This window comes from Marmota marmota, unplaced genomic scaffold, assembly GCF_001458135.2.
Source record: "Marmota marmota marmota unplaced genomic scaffold, marMar, whole genome shotgun sequence".
NCBI classification, from domain to species: Eukaryota; Metazoa; Chordata; class Mammalia; order Rodentia; family Sciuridae; genus Marmota; species Marmota marmota.
The window spans coordinates 5,241,508-5,262,813 of NW_026000137.1; the positions used below are offsets into that span (position 1 = coordinate 5,241,508).

At 32.8% G+C, this 21,306-nt stretch overlaps 1 protein-coding gene across 2 annotated transcripts in view; it reads right to left on the reverse strand.

Moving 5' to 3' along the window:
• Window positions 1-21,300, reverse strand: part of Dbf4 (DBF4 zinc finger) — a 24,074-nt gene extending 2,774 nt beyond the window's left edge. Inside the window, exons 1-11 of one of the 2 annotated variants that reach the window (XM_048785449.1) lie at window positions 20,956-21,300; window positions 19,511-19,683; window positions 12,294-12,473; window positions 10,858-10,908; window positions 9,738-9,807; window positions 9,455-9,531; window positions 7,705-7,741; window positions 6,859-6,901; window positions 4,976-5,104; window positions 3,982-4,096; window positions 146-270 (exon numbers count right to left, since the gene is read on the reverse strand). In XM_048785449.1, the coding sequence (XP_048641406.1) occupies window positions 146-270; window positions 3,982-4,096; window positions 4,976-5,104; window positions 6,859-6,901; window positions 7,705-7,741; window positions 9,455-9,531; window positions 9,738-9,807; window positions 10,858-10,908; window positions 12,294-12,473; window positions 19,511-19,683; window positions 20,956-21,001 (1,046 nt within the window). In that variant the 5' untranslated portion in view covers window positions 21,002-21,300. Of the gene's footprint in view, window positions 1-145; window positions 271-3,981; window positions 4,097-4,975; window positions 5,105-6,858; window positions 6,905-7,704; window positions 7,742-9,454; window positions 9,532-9,737; window positions 9,808-10,857; window positions 10,909-12,293; window positions 12,474-19,510; window positions 19,684-20,955 lie in introns of both variants that reach the window. The other variant, XM_015502321.2, reaches the window with a different exon arrangement.
• Between the last annotated feature and the right edge of the window lie 6 nt (window positions 21,301-21,306).

A 21,306-nucleotide genomic window follows, 5' to 3' on the forward strand; every position in this document is an offset into this window, starting at 1 on the left:
AGGAAGTAGGGGAAGAAGTTATTAGTCTTTAACCATACTTATATCCTGAAAATACATATCCTTTCTGTGAACAAGTAAACTTTGATTTTTAGTGTAATAAAATAGTCTAATAATCTAGAATTATTATAAAACTTTGATAAATTACCTTTTCTTTTTAGGTGTGTCTCTTTCATATTCCACAAAATCAAAAACTAACTTAGATACAATATCATCAACAACTTGATACTGGTTACTCTGTGCAAAGTTTCTGTGTTGCTCACTAAGAAGGTGCTAAAAAACAAACAAACAAATATATCACAAAAATTATATTTTTAAACCAACATATGCTTTTTTGTTCAGAATTTCTAACATTTTTATGTCTGTAAAGTTAGGTTTATATTAACTACTTCAAAACCTCTTACTAGACTTAAAAGTATGTCAAGAAGTAAAACAAATTACTTCTTAGAATCCATTAAAATTTTTGTTTTTGTCTGTGACAAATACTAATTTGTGATTACAACAGAAGTGAAAAGAAACATTATCAGAAAAAGAACGAAAGAGAAGAAAAACAGTAACATTTAACATTCACTGTGTACTAATATCTTTGTAAGACACCTTTCCCCATCTAAGTGAATAATGTAGGGTTTATGGAATATTACATGAAATATGTACAATAAGACTAAATAAATAAATCACATTAAATGCTGTGAAGTTATTAAAAAGTAAAGACCTGTAACCAAAGAAAACATTCAAGAATGATCAAACAAAATTATGTCCATCACCCAGTACTCTTAATATAGGGTAAGAAGTTATTCTCAATCTTAAAAGTTAACAACAAAAGAAGTTCATAGAATATTAGGATGAAACTCACAGGAAACAAAGTTCCTTCTGAGTGGGACTTCCAGGCTAATTCTATCAACTGTCAGTTAATTAGGACACTGTTATTTAAAAGCACCATTACAAAATTTTAACTTTTGATGATTTGATTACATTGCCAAAAACCAAATTCTCACAGGTCACAAAATCATGCATAGAATACATGTGTATTCTTTTTTACTTGAAATATTTTCCACATACAAATTATATATGGCCAATAATATAAAAAAAGAGAGAAATGATTAAAATTTTAAAATAAAGGTAAAATATATAAAGTCAGACTCAGTGTATATTCTAGAAGGAAAAAAAATCCCTTAACCACCTAAGCAAATTAAGTAAAGCAATATTAAATTTTTATGTAGTTTCCTTCTACTTCTACCTAGTTGCTCTTACTCATTCTTTAGGTCTTGATTTAATATAGCTTTCCCTGTTGGGCTTCTCTGTAGTACTTTTGGTTAAGTAACCTCAGTATTTATTTTTACTTTTTATTTTTTGGGTGCTTGCTGGAGATTGAAGCCAGAGTCTCGTGTGTGCTAAGCACACCCTCTACCACTAAGCTACACCCCTCACCCCTAGCTGCACTGTTTACTACCATTGCACTCTATACTTCACTTTTGTGACATTCATCATGTTTGCAAATACATGTTTTGTATTTATCTTCTTGTCTGACCATAATATGTACAAGGAAGGTCTTTTTATTGATTCAAAAACATTTGTTAAACGGATTGGCACAGGTAGAACTCGGTCATTATGAAACCTAAGATTTAAAACAAAAGAATATTTTCTTTATTCTTTTTTTAAAATATTTTTTAATTATAGATGGATGCAATATCTTTATTCTGTTATTTTTATGTGGTGTTGAGGATCGAACCCAGTGCCTCACATGTGTGAGGCAGGTTCTCTGCCACTGAGCCACAACCCCAGCCTCTTCTTTATTCTTTTTCTTTAATTTTTTTTTTTTTGTAGTTGTAAATGAACAGAATGCCTTTATTTTTTTTATTTTTATGTGGTGCTGAGGATCGAACCCAGTGCCTCATACATGTGAGGCTGAGTTAGCTACAGCCCCAGCCCCCCTTCTTTATTCTTAATGACTAAAAAAAACATACAAATGAAAAACTCAAAGACACAATCTTAAATGAATTCCATTCCCAACATCAACTTTCACTAATTTTCCTTTTTTGTGACAACCACTGAACAACTTTTTGTTTTGCAGAATTAACATTTTCTGAGAATCACATAATAATACCACGAAAAGAAGCCATTCTAGATTATTCTATCGTTATAACAGTGAAGTAAATCTTGGGACAAATGTGTAATTTCAAAATGATTTGAGGGAAAGGAAAATATTTGAAACATTTTAGCTTCTGATTAAATGCAATTTTAAACCATATTTCCCCTTTATTATATAAATAAAACACATATATACATACTAATATCATTTAGGGTTGTAAAACTCCAACTTAAGAGTATGAAGACAGATACTTTATGAATCAGATATTTTAAAAATTTATTCTTTTTCTTTAGCTTTCCCAACATCTTTAATCCAAACCAGACCAAACCAAGTTATCATAGCTACCTATTTTTGTTAAGGTAGTTTCTTCATGGCATTTTCAGGTAAATGAATAGCACTGGAGAAGATAATGCTAAGTGAAGTTAGCCAATCCCCCACCCGCCCCAAAACTGCCGAATGTTTTCTCTGACTCATCTTGAGGTAGGGAGGGGGAGCATGGGAGGAATAGATGAATTCTAGATAGGGAAGAGGGGTGGGAGGGAAAAGGAGGGGGCAGGGATTAGCAAGGATGGTGGAATGTGATAGATGTCATTATCCAAAGTACATGTATGAAGACATGAATTGGTGTAAACATACTTTATATACAAACAGAGGTATAAAAAATTGTTCAATATGTGTAATAAGAATTGTGATGCATTCCTCTGTCATGTATTTAAAAAATAAAACCAAAAAAAAAAAAAGATAGTATCTTGCCCAGGCTGGTCTTGAATTTGTGCACTTAACTGATCCTCTGAAATAGTTGGGACTACAAGGGTGAGCCACCACACCTGGCTTTCTATTTACTATCTTAAAAATAAACCATTCAAATAAAAACTAACCATTCAAATAATAACATTAATAAGCATTTACTATGTGTCAGGCTCTGTCTAAGGACACACAAGACAAGAAGCCAGGATTCAAATCTAATGAACCTAGGTCCAAAGCTCCTGCTCCTTTTCTTTGGTATTGAGCACCACATAAAAATAAATAAATTTATTGTGTCCGTCTATAACTAAAAATATTTAAACTAGTAGCCCCCCATCTTTAAAACTCTTATCTGGTATGCCCTGCCAACTATTCTATTTGATCTTCCTGCTACCTCAAGAATTCTCCACTTGTTTTCAACTCTTTTCTTCCCAATAGTAAATAAGAAGCAAAAAATTTCAGGCCCAGATTACTTTATGTGTGATTCATCATTTCCTCTCACTGCCAATAGCTACTCCCATCAGCAAATCCTCTTCAGCCCCAACTTTAAAATATACCCATAATCTTGAGCATGTCTCAAGCACTTCTTTTACCACGCTTAGTCCAGGCCACCATGATGTGTTATTTCATTGACTCAATCAGTTTGAGACTATTCCTCTTGCTTATTTCAATATACACAAGTCTTATTACATAATAATTCTCTATTCTATCAGTTAAATATTCCTTGGCTGGTTTAAATTACTAACAACATCTTTATTTTTTTGGTTTGGTTTAGTTTTTCCAAAGCAATGATATGACATTCTCTACATATACTTGATTATTTTTCAAATATTTTCAAATTATTTTGGGTTCTCAAAATTTAAGATATTTCTATCAAAAAAAAAAGAAATATAAACTATTTGTAGGAACTGGGATTGTGGCTCAGCAGTACAGCGCTTGCCTAGCACATGTGAGGCCCTGGGTTCAATCCTCAGCACCACATAAAAATAAATAAATAAAGGTACTGTGTTCACCTACAAAAAAAAAAAAAAAAAAACCCTATTTGTAATTATCAAGTTGTAAACCACAATCAGAAGTTGTTAAAATTTAAATTACAAATATTCTTCAGAGTTTCTGAAACATTAATCCCCTAAATATAAAATCACATTTACTGTTTCGAGATCTTCATATTTCTGTAAGCAACATTCACAATATCCTTTTTTTTTCTTCTCTTTCAACTGGAGTTGGATTGGGGTCTCACCATATTTATCGCCATCCGTTTGAATTCTGGAGATAGATAGAAATGGTTAAAAAAAAACCCTGCTAAATCTAAAGAATAATTTTCAAAATTTACTGTCCTACACGGGATCTACATAATTTGCACAGAACTGAATTACTACCAAGTACTTTTACCCACATTTATTTCTTTCTTCTGGGGGGTGTTAAGGATTGAACCCAGGGACACTATATTTAACTACATTTATAACCCTTTTGTTTTGAGACAGGACATTGCTTCTAAGTTGTCCAGGCTGGCCCCAAATGTGTGATCCTACTGTCTCAGTCTCCTGAGTCACTGGGATTACAGGACTGTGCCACTGTGCCTGGCAAATTTTTTTTGGTGGGGAGAGGTTAACTGAGGACTTAAGCCAGAGGTCTTAAAACCACTGAGCCACATCCTCAACCCTTTTTATTTATCGAGACAGGGTTTTGCTAAGTTGCTAAGGCTGCCTTTGAACTTGCAATCCTCCTGACTCAGCCTCCCAAGCTGCTGGAATTACAGGCCTGTGCCACCATACCTGGCCCATATATTTTTAAAAGAAATTTAAAAGCAAAATAAGAATGTACTAAATATTCTGGAGCATACTTCAGATGGTTCTTGAAAGAAAAATACCCATTTGCATTATTTGCAAACATGTCATCTCCATCTCCCTCCTCTGCAAACTAAAGTCTAAACATGATGCACTTAAAATAGATTCAAACTTCAAGCATAGGGTCATTACAAATATACAAGGAATGAAAAGTAAGCAGAATAGTGATTAGAAACAGAAACATCATCCCTATCATGAAATAAAATGAACCATTTCAAATATTTGCTTATAAAGAAATAATTTCTTGAGATGATAACCTTTAAGAATATTCCTTGTAAAGGTAATGATTCAAACCAACCTTAGTTTAACCTGAGTTTGCTTTTGGATACTAGATGGCTTATCTACATCATATGGACTGCAGGGCTTCTGAATCGAGTAGTTTATAAAAGGCATATTTGTCATCTGAAGATAAAATGGCCTATAAAGTCTAAAAGAAAAAACAAATAGGCTTCTGTGATTAAATAGAACCAATTTGTAGGTTGAATCTACATTAAATGAAACCAATTTTAATGTCTTACCTCCTTTCACTTAGAATAATGTCCTCAAGCTTCATCCATGTCATCATTTTTTATTATGACTTACTATACCGTTTTGTGTATACATATGTATATATCTCCTACATCTTGTTTTCTTTGTTCATTTGCTGATGGATTTGAGTAACGTTTACCTTTATTTTATTTTTTAAATTAAAAAAAGTGGATATCCTAATTGATATGAAGTGGTATTGTTTGATTTAGACTTGCATTTATCTATTAGCGATTTTGAATATCTTTTCATTTGTTGGTTGGCCATGCATACATCACTGAGAAAGTGTGCTTTGTATATTCCTTAATCAGGTTATATCTGGGGTTTTGTTTGTTGAGTAATGTTTTTCTTTTAATTGTAGTTCTTTATATATTCTGGATATAAACCCCTCATAAGATTTGCAATTACCTTCTCCCATTCTTTAGGTTAGCTTTTAACTGTTGTCATTTGATGTGCAGAATTTACAATTGATACATTTCAATTATTTTTATTTTATTTGCTGCTTGTGCTTTTAAATATCATATCTAAAAAAAACCATCAACAAATTCAATGTCATGAAGTGTTTATCCTGTGTTTTATTCTAAGAGCTTTATAGTTTTAGGTCTTATAAGAGTTCAACTTCATTCTTTTGCATGTTGATATGTAGTTTTCCCCCCCAGTTTTTGTTATGGTTCTTTTCCATTCAATGCCCTCCTTATGGCAAAAATGATTTGATCATGTGTGATGGGTTTTTTCCTGGCTCTGTAAACTACCTATATGGCTGAGCTTATGCCAGTACCAAACTTTTTGATTACTGTAGTTATGTAATAAATTTTGAAATCACAAAGTGTGAGAAATTTCACTTTGTTCTTTTTTCAAGACTGTTTTAGATATATGGGGATTCTTGAGAGTTCAACTAAATTTTTGAATGGGTTTTTCTACTTCTACAAAACAATAAAAAAAATACATCATTAGGATTTTTGACAAGAATGACACTGAATCTATAGAATGCATTGGTAGTGTTAATCAATATCTTAACAATATTAAGTCTTCTAATCCATAAATGTGGCGATCTTTCCATTTATTGGTGTTTTCTATAGGCCTAACTCTGAATTGCACTTTTTCTTCACAGTAACACATTTCATCAAAAGAAGTTTCAACACGTTTGTAACCTCAGTGAGCACCCAAAAGAACTATACATGTTTAAATAAATAACTGAAAAGAAAGAAATCTAATTCTTCTATTCCAAACTACTTTATTTATATGTATAGTTTTCACCAAAATTATTCTATAAAACTTCAAAGTGTAGGAAAGCTTCCATACTAGATGTTATATTTCAATTTTATATTTCCAAATAGCATCTAATACCTATTTTCACAAATGTAAGAGTGATCTTTAAGTTGTAGTTCTAAATCATATGGTACTGTAGAGAACAATTATTTGAAATGCTAAAAAACGAGCTGGACTCATGATTGCTCTAAACCAGATACTTCAAAGACATCTACAATATACTGAAATTAAATCCAGTCCTTAAGCGCAAATGAATTAATGACACATGCACACTTATGTAATATAAAGGAACTTAACAGTATTAATGGAAATAGCTTCATTAATTTAGAGAGATTTTCTCCTTTAAAACTGCATCTAAGTCATATTTATCACACTTAAGATACTTACTGGCTCATATCTTCTACCTTTACAAAAGGCTTTTTGAGTCTTCCTGCTTAAGAACATAGAAAACATAATATTATGGAGCTTCAAATCCAGGATCCCCACTCAAATAAAACCACTTTGACAAAACCCCCCTGAAACCAGAAATAACCTATTCATTTCAAAGATTTAATCCTAAGGAGAAGGCCATTCCAATATCACTCCATTTTCAAAAATCTCAGACGGTTTGGCCATATTCTGAGATTCTCAAACTAAATGGAATTCCCAAAGGGTCTATGAATAGAATATAGGAGGAATGTGAATTGACATAGAAAAGTTACATTTTTATTTTCACTACCCTCTAGTTGATACTTAACATTTCCTCCAATTATAAATGTAAGTAACAGATCACAGTAGCACTGACACTACTATAACTTTGCTACCAATGGAATAGCATGTATTTTCACAGTATACTGGTTGTTATAGATATATCAAAACATTGTTTATGCTTATCACTTTAAAAATTACAGTAGCAATCAGAATAACTGATAGAACCTTGTTTTCAATATGCAATAAAAAGCAAGTATAGCACTACTTCATAATTAAAATAACTTTCATAAATCAATGTCAACATAATTGATTTTTTAATAATGTAATGATAAAAAAAAAAGTGTTTTAAGAAATATCATTCAAGGGAGGGGGCTCCATAGGCTTCATCAGACTGTCATAGGGACATGTTCTAAAAATAACCAGGAATCCCCTAAAAACAAAACAATTTAAAGAGCTATTTACATGATATTAGACTATCTTTATGTGATTTATTCTATTTTATAGGTATAAACCATATATATTTATGGGTATCAAAATACTTACTTCTTGTTTTTTGTGTTCCAATACCAACTCTTTTTCCCTTAAAAAAATTGTGAAAATAATGTGTTTAAAAACAATCGCAAAAACAAAATCAACAGTCTCTAGACTATTATAATAGATCTGAGGCCTACACAACATAACATTTACAGTATCCTATATATAAAATGCAAACTTATCTGGCTTATTAAAAAAAAAAAATACAGGAAAAAATGACCAATTATTGAAGATAAACAATAATCAGATTCTAAGACCAAAATATTTCTAATGTCACAATTACTGTGAAGGTAAACACATTTAAAATGAAACAAAAGTATAAGTTATCAGTAGAAAAAAGAATTCACCAGAAATTGTTGGACTGAAAAATACATTATAGGAGATATAAAATTCATTGGATGGCCTTAATAGAATGTAGATGACAGAATGAAGTGTCAGTAAACTCAAAGATAAGTGAACAGCTACCTCCAATTGAAAAACAGAAAGAAAAAAAAAAAAAAAGATTGAGGAAATACAAAACAGAACGTCAGGGATAAGTTGAGGTAAAATCAAGAGAGACCTTTTAGTATTACTGGCGTTGTACAAAGTGATATCCCACTCAATTATCAAGCTGTATTATACTAATAAGAAATTGCCCAAACATGCCAAATTACTTATTTGTGTTTTCATGTCTTTATACACTCTTTCCTATGAAATTTATTTTCGTGTGGATCCTAGTTACTTGAGGACTGAATGAGGAAAACCAAAGCAGACCAGAAATTTATTTTCATCTGGATCCTAGTTACTTGAGGACTGAATGAGGAAAACCAAAGCAGACCACAAAAGAATGGTCTGGACATATGAGGAAAGCCAAAGTCAGCTACGAAATGAAATATTCCAGGAGAGATTAGAAAAGTGCAAGGACAGAATGGACAATGGTTAAGAAAACCAATATGATTGGTTTTAAAAAATACCAAATTGATTCAGCAAATTGGTCAGGAGTTTCATATCTTATAGGTTGAAAAGTGAATGGAAAATATTAGAGATTTAAGAAGCATGAATGAAAAGAGTGATATAAAGATTGGATAGTAGGTAGGGATGTGGGATCAAAGGAAGGTTTACTGTATTCGTTTTAAGGTCAGACTATATAGCCATACAAGATTTTGTTACACCATCATCATACTATATTCACTATTTGGTTCTAAAAAATAATACATTATTTATATTAGGAATTTCTTATGCAATAGACTATTTTAGTTTTATTTTACAGAGTAAACAAAAGTACCTATAAAAAACAATAGCAGGTGGCTGGGCTTGTATGTAGCTCAGTGGTAGAGTGCTTGCCTAGAACATGTGAGGCATGGGTTCGATCCTTAGCACCACATAAAAATAAAATAAAGGTGTTGTGTCCATCTACAACTAAAAAAAAAAAATAATATCTGTATGGGTGTGAGATATGCATATGCTTATATGTGTATGTATAAAAACAACAACAAAAACCTACTAGCAACCAAAAAGAAAGTAAAAAATAAAAACCAAAACTCATTTGTCACTCCACTATCCCAAGGGCAACTTTTCCTCATGAGTACAATCCTAAAGTTAAATCATACACAAAAATTCAGAAACATGCATACAATACACAAACTCACCCCTGAGATTCTGACAATATTTTGAACCTGGCAGGAAATATTTCACAGATACATAAAGACTAAAAATGAAACAAAAAACAAAACTTGACCACTTTTAAAAACTAGTTTAACAATTAAAGAAGACAACATACCACATCTCTTATGGAAGTACTTGATTTCTTGAGTAAATACAACTCTTTTTTCTTTTGTTCAATGTAGTATCTAATGTCTTTATTAAAAGAAAGAAAGGGCTTATGATTAATAATTTTCAAGTTGGAGTGAAACATCAGTATTTTCTTAGAGTTGTAGTAAATTTAGATGAAGGATTTACCATTATAGGTATTATAAAAGTTTTCACTAGGTAAAGCCAGGAACCAAAGGATGGACATAAGTCCTATACCCAATATTGTCAAAAGTCAATTATAAAATTCTTACCATCAATATGAAGAATTTTTACTCCCCATGATAAGGCATTTGATAATATACTATTTGAAGGAATGAAATCCTGTTAAAAAACAAACAAATAAGGTTTGATGATTTTTCTAGAAAATTGCTATTAAAAATGAGCTACTTTCTTAAAAAAAGCTTAATGTCACTTATTCATAACAGGTCATATAGAATTATAACAGCAATGAAGACCTCATTTTTTTCTTTTGGTATTTCTAAAATCAATCCTGTTTAATATAGTAATATGTTCTTGAAAAAACTCAATGCATACTTTAAGGAAAATTTCAAAAGTTTCCAACAATAATTTAAAAGACCACAAGATGGGGATGTTTTTCCATGAAAAGCAAATTCTGTTCTTTGTAAAGGAGATACATGCTGCAACTTACACTTTTACTATTAAAAATGAATGAAAGGAAGATTTCAAGGATATCTATAATATCCAGTTGCATTTTTAGTAAAAAAATACAGTGTTAATTTTTTAAAGGAACAAATTTATTTTGATTTTTCTGAAAATACCAGAAACTATGAAAAACAAGCTGAATATTTAGCTACACCAAAAGCAGAATACAAGTAAACATTACGTTTGAAGATCATGTTTAAGCTTTGAGAATCATTTTAAAATGCCAAGTTTATTTTCTCAATAGAGCAAAACAAGTTTACTAAACTGCAAACAACTAGAGTGTTTTTTTAAACTGCTGTAATTTTTTTTTTTTCTGGTACCAGGGATGGAACTCAGGGACACTCAACCACTGAGCCACATTCCCAGCCCTATTTTGTATTTTATTTAGAAACAGGGCATCACTGTGTTGCTAAGCTCCTCACTGTTGCTGAGGCTGGCTTTGAACTCATGATCCTCCTCACTCAGCCTCAGGAGCTGCTGGGATTACAAGCATGTGCCACAGTACCCAGCTGTAATTTTTTTTTTTTTTAATTAAAAGAAAAGCACTCAATTCTACCCCGGAATATCATCTTTTATAAACAAGATGCTCAAATATCAGGGGAAAAAAAAAAAAACTAAAAGCAAAATCTGTCAATGGATGAATTTAGATCCCTACAGAACATGATATTGTATGGTTGGGGATAGTGTGAAATTAAAGTTCCTACTTACATGATCCTTGATAGCTTTTTCAACTAGTAATTTTCCTCTGCTTAAACAAACCTATAAAGTCCAAGAAAAATACACAAACATATAAAGAGTTGTAACAGTGATCCTTTGAGAAAAACTTTAAAAATATTAAAAAAAAAAAAAAAAGTTTGTTTCTTCTTGTTTTTTGTTTTCGTGGAGCAACTTAATTCAACCAAATGAGACCCAAGAGTTCAGTTCTGCAGTAAATTCTATTCAATAAGAAAAATAGGTTTCATTGAAGTTTTATACTTATAATTACCTAGTTTACACTTTAGTTTATTAAAATGAAGATTTAAGAAAAAATACAAACTTTATATACTATATTTACAAGTTATATTCCTTTTTATATAAAATACCAAGAAAAGTAGTTGAAATATGATGAGCAAAATTAATTGGGAATCAATCATTAGTATTATCTCCTTGCTTCAAAAAAGTATTAATTGAAAAAATGCAAAAGCCTTCTTTATCTCTTTTCACTTCTTTGACTATTTTTCCTTCCATATGTTTCTTTTTCAAGTGATTTTCCCTTGTAATTCTTTTTTTTATACCTGTTTTCCCATTTCTGCTTCTCAAATAACTATAGTAAACAAAGGAATATATTTAAAAATCACAATTTAGTTCATTTCAATCTAAAATTGAGAATAAATGAAGTTTTTCTTCAATAAATGAATTTTTTCTTTCAATCTCTTACCTCCCCACAACCAATTAAATAAATTTGTCCTTACTTGTATCTTCCAACTTATTAATGAAGTGTTAGATATATCAATAATTTTATAATGGGGGTGGTAACCTCTCTATGCAAAGGGCTCTCTAGGTCATATGGTCTCTATTACTATGATTGAATTCTGCCTAAAGAAAAAAGCAAACATAAGTAATACCTACACTAACAGGTACTGCTATGTTCTAATTACACTTTACAAGCAAAGAAATCTGAATTTCATATAATTTCTACTTGTTACAAAATACTGTTTCATTTTTTTCTACCAACCATTTGGAAATTTAAAAACCATGCTTAGTTTGCAAAGCTATACAAAAAACAGGCAGCAGGCTGAATTTGGTCTGTTTGCTTACCCCTGGTCTAAAATTAAAAAAGGTTTCTAGTTCTTCTTTAAAGGAATAATCTGCTATTATTTTTTAATTGTCAATTACTCTAAAAAATAAAACCCATCTTCAAGTACAAGGGCACATTTTAGGCAACAGGGTATGACTGCACTATACTATTAAGAAAAAAAAATCACCTTTCTAAAAGACAGCAACCTTATTAACTAGAAAGCCACAATAACTTTTCTACCCAAGTGAACTCTGCTGCCAGCATGCTACTGAAAATCATGAGATGTTCAGGCTACAGCCTGAGAGTCTTAAAAGGACTTAATCTATCTGGAGATTTAAATGAACTTCCATCATTTAAAGAGACTTACTGAATCTGGAGATTTAAATGAACTTCCATCATGGCTGGGATGAGGTGAAGTGGTTTCTGCAGTATATGTAGATTCTGGACTTGGTACAGGAGAAATTCGACCCAATGTTTGTGCAAATTTTGCTTCCTTTTTATTTGAAATGAGATAACTGATATCTTTGCTGAGAAATTCTTCAACTCGCTAGAGGAAAACAAAGTATTTTTATGTAATAAAAACCATACTTGTTTCATACACTAGGCACAATATAAAATTTCAATTGATGTAACAATATCTTGCAAACGGTGTTTTCAAGTCTATATTTTCCTCAATCTGGAGTTCTATGGAAATATAATGAGAGTTCTAAAAGCACAACAGCAAGTATTTTACCCTAATCAATGTAATCCATGTAACAACCCCATAGTATTAATATTATCCACATTTTTCAGGAGACAATTGAAGTGACTTGCTTGAGGTCACACCAGTAGTAAATAAAAGAATTTGAATATAAGTGTTCTGATTCAATATAAGCAGCAGGCATGCAGAACTTTCGGTAATGATGGAGAAATGCTCTTTGCATATCTAATATGGTAACAAGTTGCCACATGTAGCCATAAGGACTTGAAATATAGTTATTATGTCCAAGCCACTGAATTTTAAATTTTATTTAATTTTAATGAATTTAAATAGACACATATATGGTTACTGTATTATACAGCATGACTCTGAATCATGAAGTTATATCCCCAAAGGTTTAAACTTATAAGGTGGAGGAAACATTTACCCTCATCAGCATAAGACTGAATTTCCCCACTAAAATATTTGAAAACAAATGCTTAAATGCCTAAATTTATAAACATGTACCAAAGTCAATATTATTGAAGAGCACCTGCCTCTAGGGGCAGAAATAAAACACTAGATTAAGTAGAATTAAATACTAAGTAGAATAATATTAAGAGTATTATTAAAATATATATTGTATAAATACACAAATGTTACAGAAAAACACTAAATACTAATCAGAAATAAATCACTGCTCATTAAAAATCAAATCACCCATTTTCCACAATATGCACTTTAAATGATCAGTTAATAAATAAAATTTATTAAAAACTTTATTAAACTTATATATTCCAGGTATTTGACTCAAATTCACGCAAGGCCAGGCAGAAATATAAATGACAATTTATATGTTCAACACTGTCTTCATTTTCATAAATATGAGGCTGTAGCAATGCCAGAGGTTCTTTTTATGATTTCAACCATTTTTTGTGTATAATTCAGAGACAATAAGTACAACCACAATGTTATACAGTCATCACTACTATCAATTCCAGAATTTATTCATCTTCCCAAACTGAAAGTTGATACTCATTAAATAATAACCCTATTTCCCAATCACCACAGCCCCTAGTAACCTCTATTCTACTCTATATGAATTTGGCAATTCTAGATGCTTCACTATTGTGATTTGAACACCCTCATTAAAAGTCATCTTGAAATTTAATTCCCATTATGGGGTATTTAAGAGGGTGAAAATTTATTCTGACTGGCATTTGGAGGAAGAATCTTTAGAAATTAAGTTGAATGAGGTCCTAATCCAGGCCCTAAATCAGTGAGACTGGGGCTTTATAAGAGACAAGATCTGAGTTAGGAAGATCAATTTTGCTATGTGATGCCCTTTGTCAATTTGAGGTTCTGTATATAGTCCCCACTAACAAGGATTTCACTGGATGCTGATACCTAATTGTGAACTTTACTACCTTAAAAACTAGAAGTCGAATAAACCTCAATCCTTTAAATTACTCTTGTTATTCAGCTATAACAATAGAAAGTGGATTAAGATACTCATTTAAGTAGAATCCTGTATTTGTGACTGGCTTCTTTCACTTATCAAAATGTTTTTAGGGTCCATTCATGTTATAGCATGTATCAGAATTTCGTTTATTCTTTTGGCTAAATAGTACATTTTATGTGTATACAATGTTTTGTTTATTTACCTGTTGAACATTTGGGCTGTTTCCACTTTTTGTCTGTTGTGAATAATGCTCCTCTAAATACGGATATACAAATATTATTTCGACATTTTGCTTTCAATTCTTTTGGATATACATCCAGAAATAGAATTGTTGAAAACTTCTAATTTTTCCAGAAACCATGAATACTGTCTTGCATAGTGGTCACATCATTTTACATTCCCACCAACAGTGCACAAAGGTTCCATTCTTCACAACACATACAATTTTCTGGTTCTTAGTAGCCATAAAACTCATTGCATGACTCATTGTAGTTTTGATTTGCATTAAGGGAAATGCTTATAGATGTTGAACATCTCTTCATGCACTTATTAGCCATTAGTATATCTTCTTTGAAGAAATGTTTCCTTAGGACCTTTGTCTTTTTTTTTTTAACAATGCAGTCTTGCTACACTCCCCAGGCATTTAAGCATTTGTTTTCAAATATTTTAGTGGGGAAATTCAGTCTTATGCTGATGAGGGTAAATGTTTCCTCCACCTTATAAGTTTAAACCTTTGGGGATATAACTTCATGATTCAGAGTCATGCTGTATAATACAGTAACCATACATGTGTCTATTTAAATTCATTAAAATTAAATAAAATTTAAAATTCAGTGGCTTGGACATAATAACTATATTTCAAGTCCTTATGGCTACATGTGGCAACTTGTTACCATATTAGATATGCAAAGAGCATTTCTCCATCATTACCGAAAGTTCTGCATGCCTGCTGCTTATATTGAATCAGAACACTTATATTCAAATTCTTTTATTTACTACTGGTGTGACCTCAAGCAAGTCACTTCAATTGTCTCCTGAAAAATGTGGATAATATTAATACTATGGGGTTGTTACATGGATTACATTGATTAGGGTAAAATACTTGCTGTTGTGCTTTTAGAACTCTCATTATATTTCCATAGAACTCCAGATTGAGGAAAATATAGACTTGAAAACACCGTTTGCAAGATATTGTTACATCAATTGAAATTTTATATTGTGCCTAGTGTATGAAACAAGTATGGTTTTTATTACATAAAAATACTTTGTTTTCCTCTAGCGAGTTGAAGAATTTCTCAGCAAAGATATCAGTTATCTCATTTCAAATAAAAAGGAAGACTGGTAGTCTCAAGTGATCCTCTTGCTGCAGTCTCCAAGTAATAGAACTAAAAGTATGTACCACCACATCCAGCTTTTGCCCATTTTTAAATTAGATTATCTTTCTTTTGTTGAACCATATAAGTTCTTTATATATCATTGGTATTAATCAGTTATCAAATACATAATTTGCAAACATTACCTACCATTCTATGGGTTGTCTTTTCACTCTCATAATAGTGTCCTTTGAGCCACAAGAGTTTTTAATTTTGACTAAGTCACATTTACCTTTTCATTTGTTGCTTATGATTTTGGCATCATACCCAAGAAATCATTGCCAAATCCTATGTTATAAAGATTTCCCTCTATATTTTCCTCTAAGAATTTTACCTTTAGCCAGGCATGGTTGCACATGCTTATAATCCCAGTGGCTTAGTAGCCTGAGGAAGGAGGATTACAAGTTCAAAGTCACCCTTAGTAACTTAGTGAGCCCTAAGCAATTTAACAAGATCCTATCTCAAAAAAAGGTTTGGGGATGTGGCTAAGTGATTAAGCACCCCTAAGTTCAATCTCTGGTACAATAAGAAAGAAAAAAAAGAATGAATGAATGAATTTTGGGAAGAAAAAAGGAAGAAATTTTACCTTTATATTTAGATCTTAGATCTAATTAGAATTAATTTTTGTACATACGTCATGGTCCAACTTCATTTTATACAGGTGGATATCCATCTTTCCCAAAACCAGTTTTGCACACTGAATGGTCTTGGTAATTCACTGTATACATACATACATACATACATACATACATACATACACACACACACACACACACATATATATGTATGTGTATATGTGTATATATATACTTACATGTATATAAATATAAAAGGGCTTATTTCTGAGCTCTGTTCTATTCCATTTGTCTGTATGTCTATCTTTTATGCTAGTGCCACATATTTTGTTTGGTTTTCCATTTCTTAGACTTGAGTTAAAACTCCTTGGTAGAATAAAACACACTTAAAAATATGGTACTAATATACCTTCATTTCTTGCCATTTCTCCAATCAAAATCTTGTTGCTTAAGTCACATTGCAATATTAGCAGTTATGCAACAAACTCACACTGGCTGGGCATAGTGAGTGGTGCACACCTATAATCCCTGCAGCTTGGGAGGCTGAGACAGGAGGATTGTGCGTTCAAAGGCAGCACCAGCAACTTAGGGAGGCCCTAAATAACTCAGTGAGATCCTGTCTCTAAATAAAAAAAACACAAAAAAAGGGCTGGGGATGTGGCTCAGTGGTTGAGTACCCCAGGGTTTCATCCCTGTACCAAAAAATAAAAAATAAAAGAATCCCTATACTGACATATATTTTAAATATGCTGTTTCCTCTAATATGTATGTCCATTTTGACTGGTATATTCCTACAAGGTTTTCAAAACCTAGCTCAAACATTATCTATGCTATGATTCCTATCTGTGTTCTAATAACAATTTCCACATATTTTTTGTTTGACAATGCTCTACTATAAGTTATTTTATTTAGTTGTCTGGTGTTCCTACTAGACTGAGTTCTTAGAGGGCTAGACTACACATTACTTATTTTTATACCCTCAACAATCTAAAATAGTGCTGGCACATAGAAGACAGTGGTGGAAAAATTTCTGAATTTTCAAATGCCTACCTAAATCTTAAATCATTTTTCAACAGAGTTCAAATTGTATCTGTACAATGTGCTCCACAATTCCTCAGTAGGAAGTAATCTCCTCCTCCTTTTGATATTTTATGTTGTATTACAATTAACTGTATCCATGCCTTCTCTATCTAGATTAGAACTTTAAGACAGGCTGGTTGATGGACACAGGGTTCATTTTTTAAAGTACTAAAACACACAATGCTGTGCCTTGCATGCTACAATCCAATGATTGTTGAATTTGTTCTATCATGGTCTTCAACTTATTAGAAATTGTTAATCTATGCCTTTTGAAGAATAAACTCAAAACTTATTTCCAGATAACTCTAGGTCATGAAAATGAATATCAAATATTTAACTATGTACTCAAACTCATGATATGTATGGCAAAATATTTGCCCTTACATTTCTGTTTCTTCTCCAACTGCCTTCTTTTAACCTAAACTGTTTACAAATGTCACTGGTTGTATGTTCTTCTGAGATGGTTTTATAGCTACTACTTTTCTAGCCACTATTAAATATTTTTCCCCACTGCGTCAGAATTTACTGCTATGCTTTTAGTGGCTGAATTTATCAAAAGTACTCTGTGGAGATAAATGGGGTATTAACATGAATTTACCAACACTAGAAAAAGCCAATATATAAAGGGGTCAATTAAACAAAAAGTCAGGATCAGGGATGATATCTAAAGCAAGATAAGCAATAAAGGATAAAAGGCCTACGTAAAACTAAAAATATAAAGTACAATCCTTAGCGAAATATATAACAAAATTAATATTTCATAAAACTGAATCCTAAAACTTTTTAAAATTACCCAGAGGTCGAGGTTCTTTTATAGTTCATAGAGGATAGTTTTATGACAATATTGTTTTAGTAACCAAAACAGGAAATGTGCTAGAGTCAGAAATCAGCACCCAAGGAATGAACATCATTGAATTTCATAAGAAAGACAGTATGTGTGTGTGTGTGTGTGAGAGAGATCAGAATTCAATAAGTAAATCTTAAAATAAATAAATAAATAAGAAGTTAATAAAGCAAATTCAACTGAAAAATCTATAGTTCAGGGTGGGAAATTGGAAACTTATGCACTTAATATGCACATTGATGCATTTTAAACCATGTTAGCATAAAGTTTAAAGTGTTCCTCAATGTATGGCAGAAATAATTCAAATTTTTGTTTCTTGCGAATACCTCAGGAACAGTTGTGGGGACAGTGGAGAAAAGAAAGAGGCCAGGGCAAGTGGTTCCTGCCCTAGACACTGTATTTTGGGAGAGTTCCATTTTTACAGGCTTTCCACATTAGATTGCTATATATGATTTTGTCTGAAGGGTTCTACTGCTAAGAAAACAAACCTCACTGATTTAGACCATTAAACCTCAGGTTAGTAGAACGGATTGATTATCATATTTGAGAAAGCTGTCAAACTATATTAAACAGCTACTTTGTAGCCACTGTTTGCTAGAACAGAATACTATAGTACTATGTTACTCTGGGAAGTAAGAGGTTAATATTACTCTGATAGGACCAGCCATCTAATTTTTCTGGATCTCAAATACTTCATTTCTAAAATGGAGACTTTACTCAGGTTCTTTAACATGTGAAGATAATCTTTATAGGTGATGTGTGTAGTCAATATGGTGGCAAGTCTATTACATGACCTTTAGGTTAAGTAAAATAACATTGACAAATAGTTCTAGGCAACTTGTTAAATGTTTTTCTGAGCTTCTAGTCTCAGAATGAAATGACCTTTAGAAACCTGAAACTTGAAATCCAGTAGGAATCATCTAATCAATGTATAAGGTAGGAAAGAAGATTTAACTCTATGTGGTCTCCCAATAATCATCATCAAAGAGTTTCTGCTATTTGGAGGACAACATAACAGTATATATAGAAGGCAATAAACAGTTCCAATAGGAAAAGGGAGTCTCTCTCTCTCTCTTTTTTGGTACCAGTCATTGAACCCAGGGCTGCTTTACTACTGAGCAATATCGCCAGTCCTTTTTATTTTGAAACAGGATCTCACTAACTTGCTGAGGCTAACCTTAAACTTGTAATCCTCCTGCCTCAGCCTCTTGAGTTGCTGGGATTACAGGTGTGCGCTATCATACCTGGCAGTCTCATTTTTTACACTTAATTTACACAAGACTACTAATCACCGAAACCTGAAGTTTTGTCAAGCTATAAAAGGTCAGAACAAATGACTTTTCTTTTTTTTTTTTGATATTGGGGATTGAACCCAGGGATGCTTTCAGGCAACCACTGAACTACATCTCTAGTCCTCAAATGGTTTTCTGTAAATAGCTGGTAAAAATTTTAAACTTGGTGCTGACAAGGTGGTCATAAATTTTGCAAAATGAAAAAACTAAAATGATTACATATTTGAAAATACTAGTTATAAATATTTTCTTGTTAGTGTACGATTGATTTTCACTTACCCCTCCCAGGTCCTTTATGTCCTTTTGCAGTTTTTCAGATATGGTGACAGAAGGTAAGTCAAGGTAAAACACTTTTCCCCAAAGTGGCTTATATTTGGATTTTTCTGTTCTGTTATCAGTTTTCAGAGATTTCAAAGATGGTCTATTCTTTTCATTTTTGACTTGGATTCCACCTATTATTAAAAATGTTTATTAGATCATGTTTTGTACAGACAAGATTTTACTATTTTAAAAATATTTCGTATGCAATAATACCTCAAGAAAAATAATTACATCAATTTTTGTCATCAGTGTTTAAATGTACTTTTCTGTAGTACTTTTAGGTAAAGGTGAAATGCCCTGCATGTGTTCATAGATTTCATATTATAAAATAACAGCTGAAATCAGCAGGAAAAATTCCTGTTGAATGTATTAAAGCATGGGACTACATAAGCCCTTTTTGAAAGACTCTTAGGTTTGTAAACTCCATGGGGGCCCTTCCTCCATTACTCTGGTATACATTCAAAATTGGTGCTTACAATGTTGAACAGCAACCCAAACAACCTGTTATCTAGAATGACCTTGTCTTTAAGACTTACTGACTGCTCAAGTTTAAGTTTCACATAAAGCCTTTTATTAAAAAGAACTAAATGAATCATTTCAATCACATTTATATAGATATTAAAAACTTAATGGTCCATTTAGGCATGACCAATGTGATTCTGCAACCTGTACACTCAGAAAAATGAGAAATTATACCCCATCTGATTCAAATGTATGATATGTCAAGATCATTGTACTGTCATGTGTAACTAATTAAAACAAATTTTAAAAAAAGAACTTAATGGTCCATTTAGAACTACATCACCATTCATTCCATTATTTTTGAAAACATCTCAGATGCAAGCAACTGCTTTAAATTTTTGGAATCAAATCTATTTCTTGGTGTTTACTACATACTCACATACAGGAATGACTTCAGATGCTTAAGTGCTTTTGCCAAATAAAATGAATAAAATGGAAATTTGCTTTTGTCTCACTATTAAGTTGCAACCAACAATGGGCGTGTTTGAAATACAAAGAGTGTCCCTTAACTATGATTTAAAGACAAGAAACCCAACCAGAATCATACAATCTAATGAGGAAGAGAAAAGGCACAAACACATCGGCCTTTAAACTGAAGGCCCCGCGAGACCCGGCAGGTTCCCGGGTCCGCACGCTGCAGGTTTTCACCCACCCGCGCACCGGGAATGTGGGGCCGCGACGGGGACAGGAGAGCGCGAGGAGCCGTGGAAACTGTTCCCTTTCTGAGGCAAAACCCTGAATGAGCCTTCCTCCAGGTCAGAGAAGGACAAGCAGGGAAGCCAAGCAGCAGTGGACCTGGCGGGAGAAGTCTTGAAGATCAATGGTGGAACCACGGCAGGAGGAAGATTAAAGGGACAGCAGGCGGAGGAGGGGCTTCGTACCCTGGAAATGTCCTTTGCTGTGGATCCTCATGGCTCCGGAGTTCATGGCAGCCGCCCGGCACCTACATGCTGGGTCCGGCCCGGGTGCGGCGTCAGACGGCAGCGAAAACAAGGCTTCTCCGGGCCGGTTGACAGGACGGCCCGCTCTTTCCTTTCGTCCGCCGAGGTTTCCACGCAGCAAAGGTGCCGGGTCCTCGGGCCGAGTTTCCGGGGACGGGTCCGGCTCCAAGGCGCGGAGGAGGAAAGGGAAAAAGCACAAACGAGTGGGCTGCGGCGGTTGAAGATTTGAAAACGCGTCACGCCGCCGCGGCGACGATACGCGCGCCCCGCCCTCTCGCGCCGCGCCCCGCC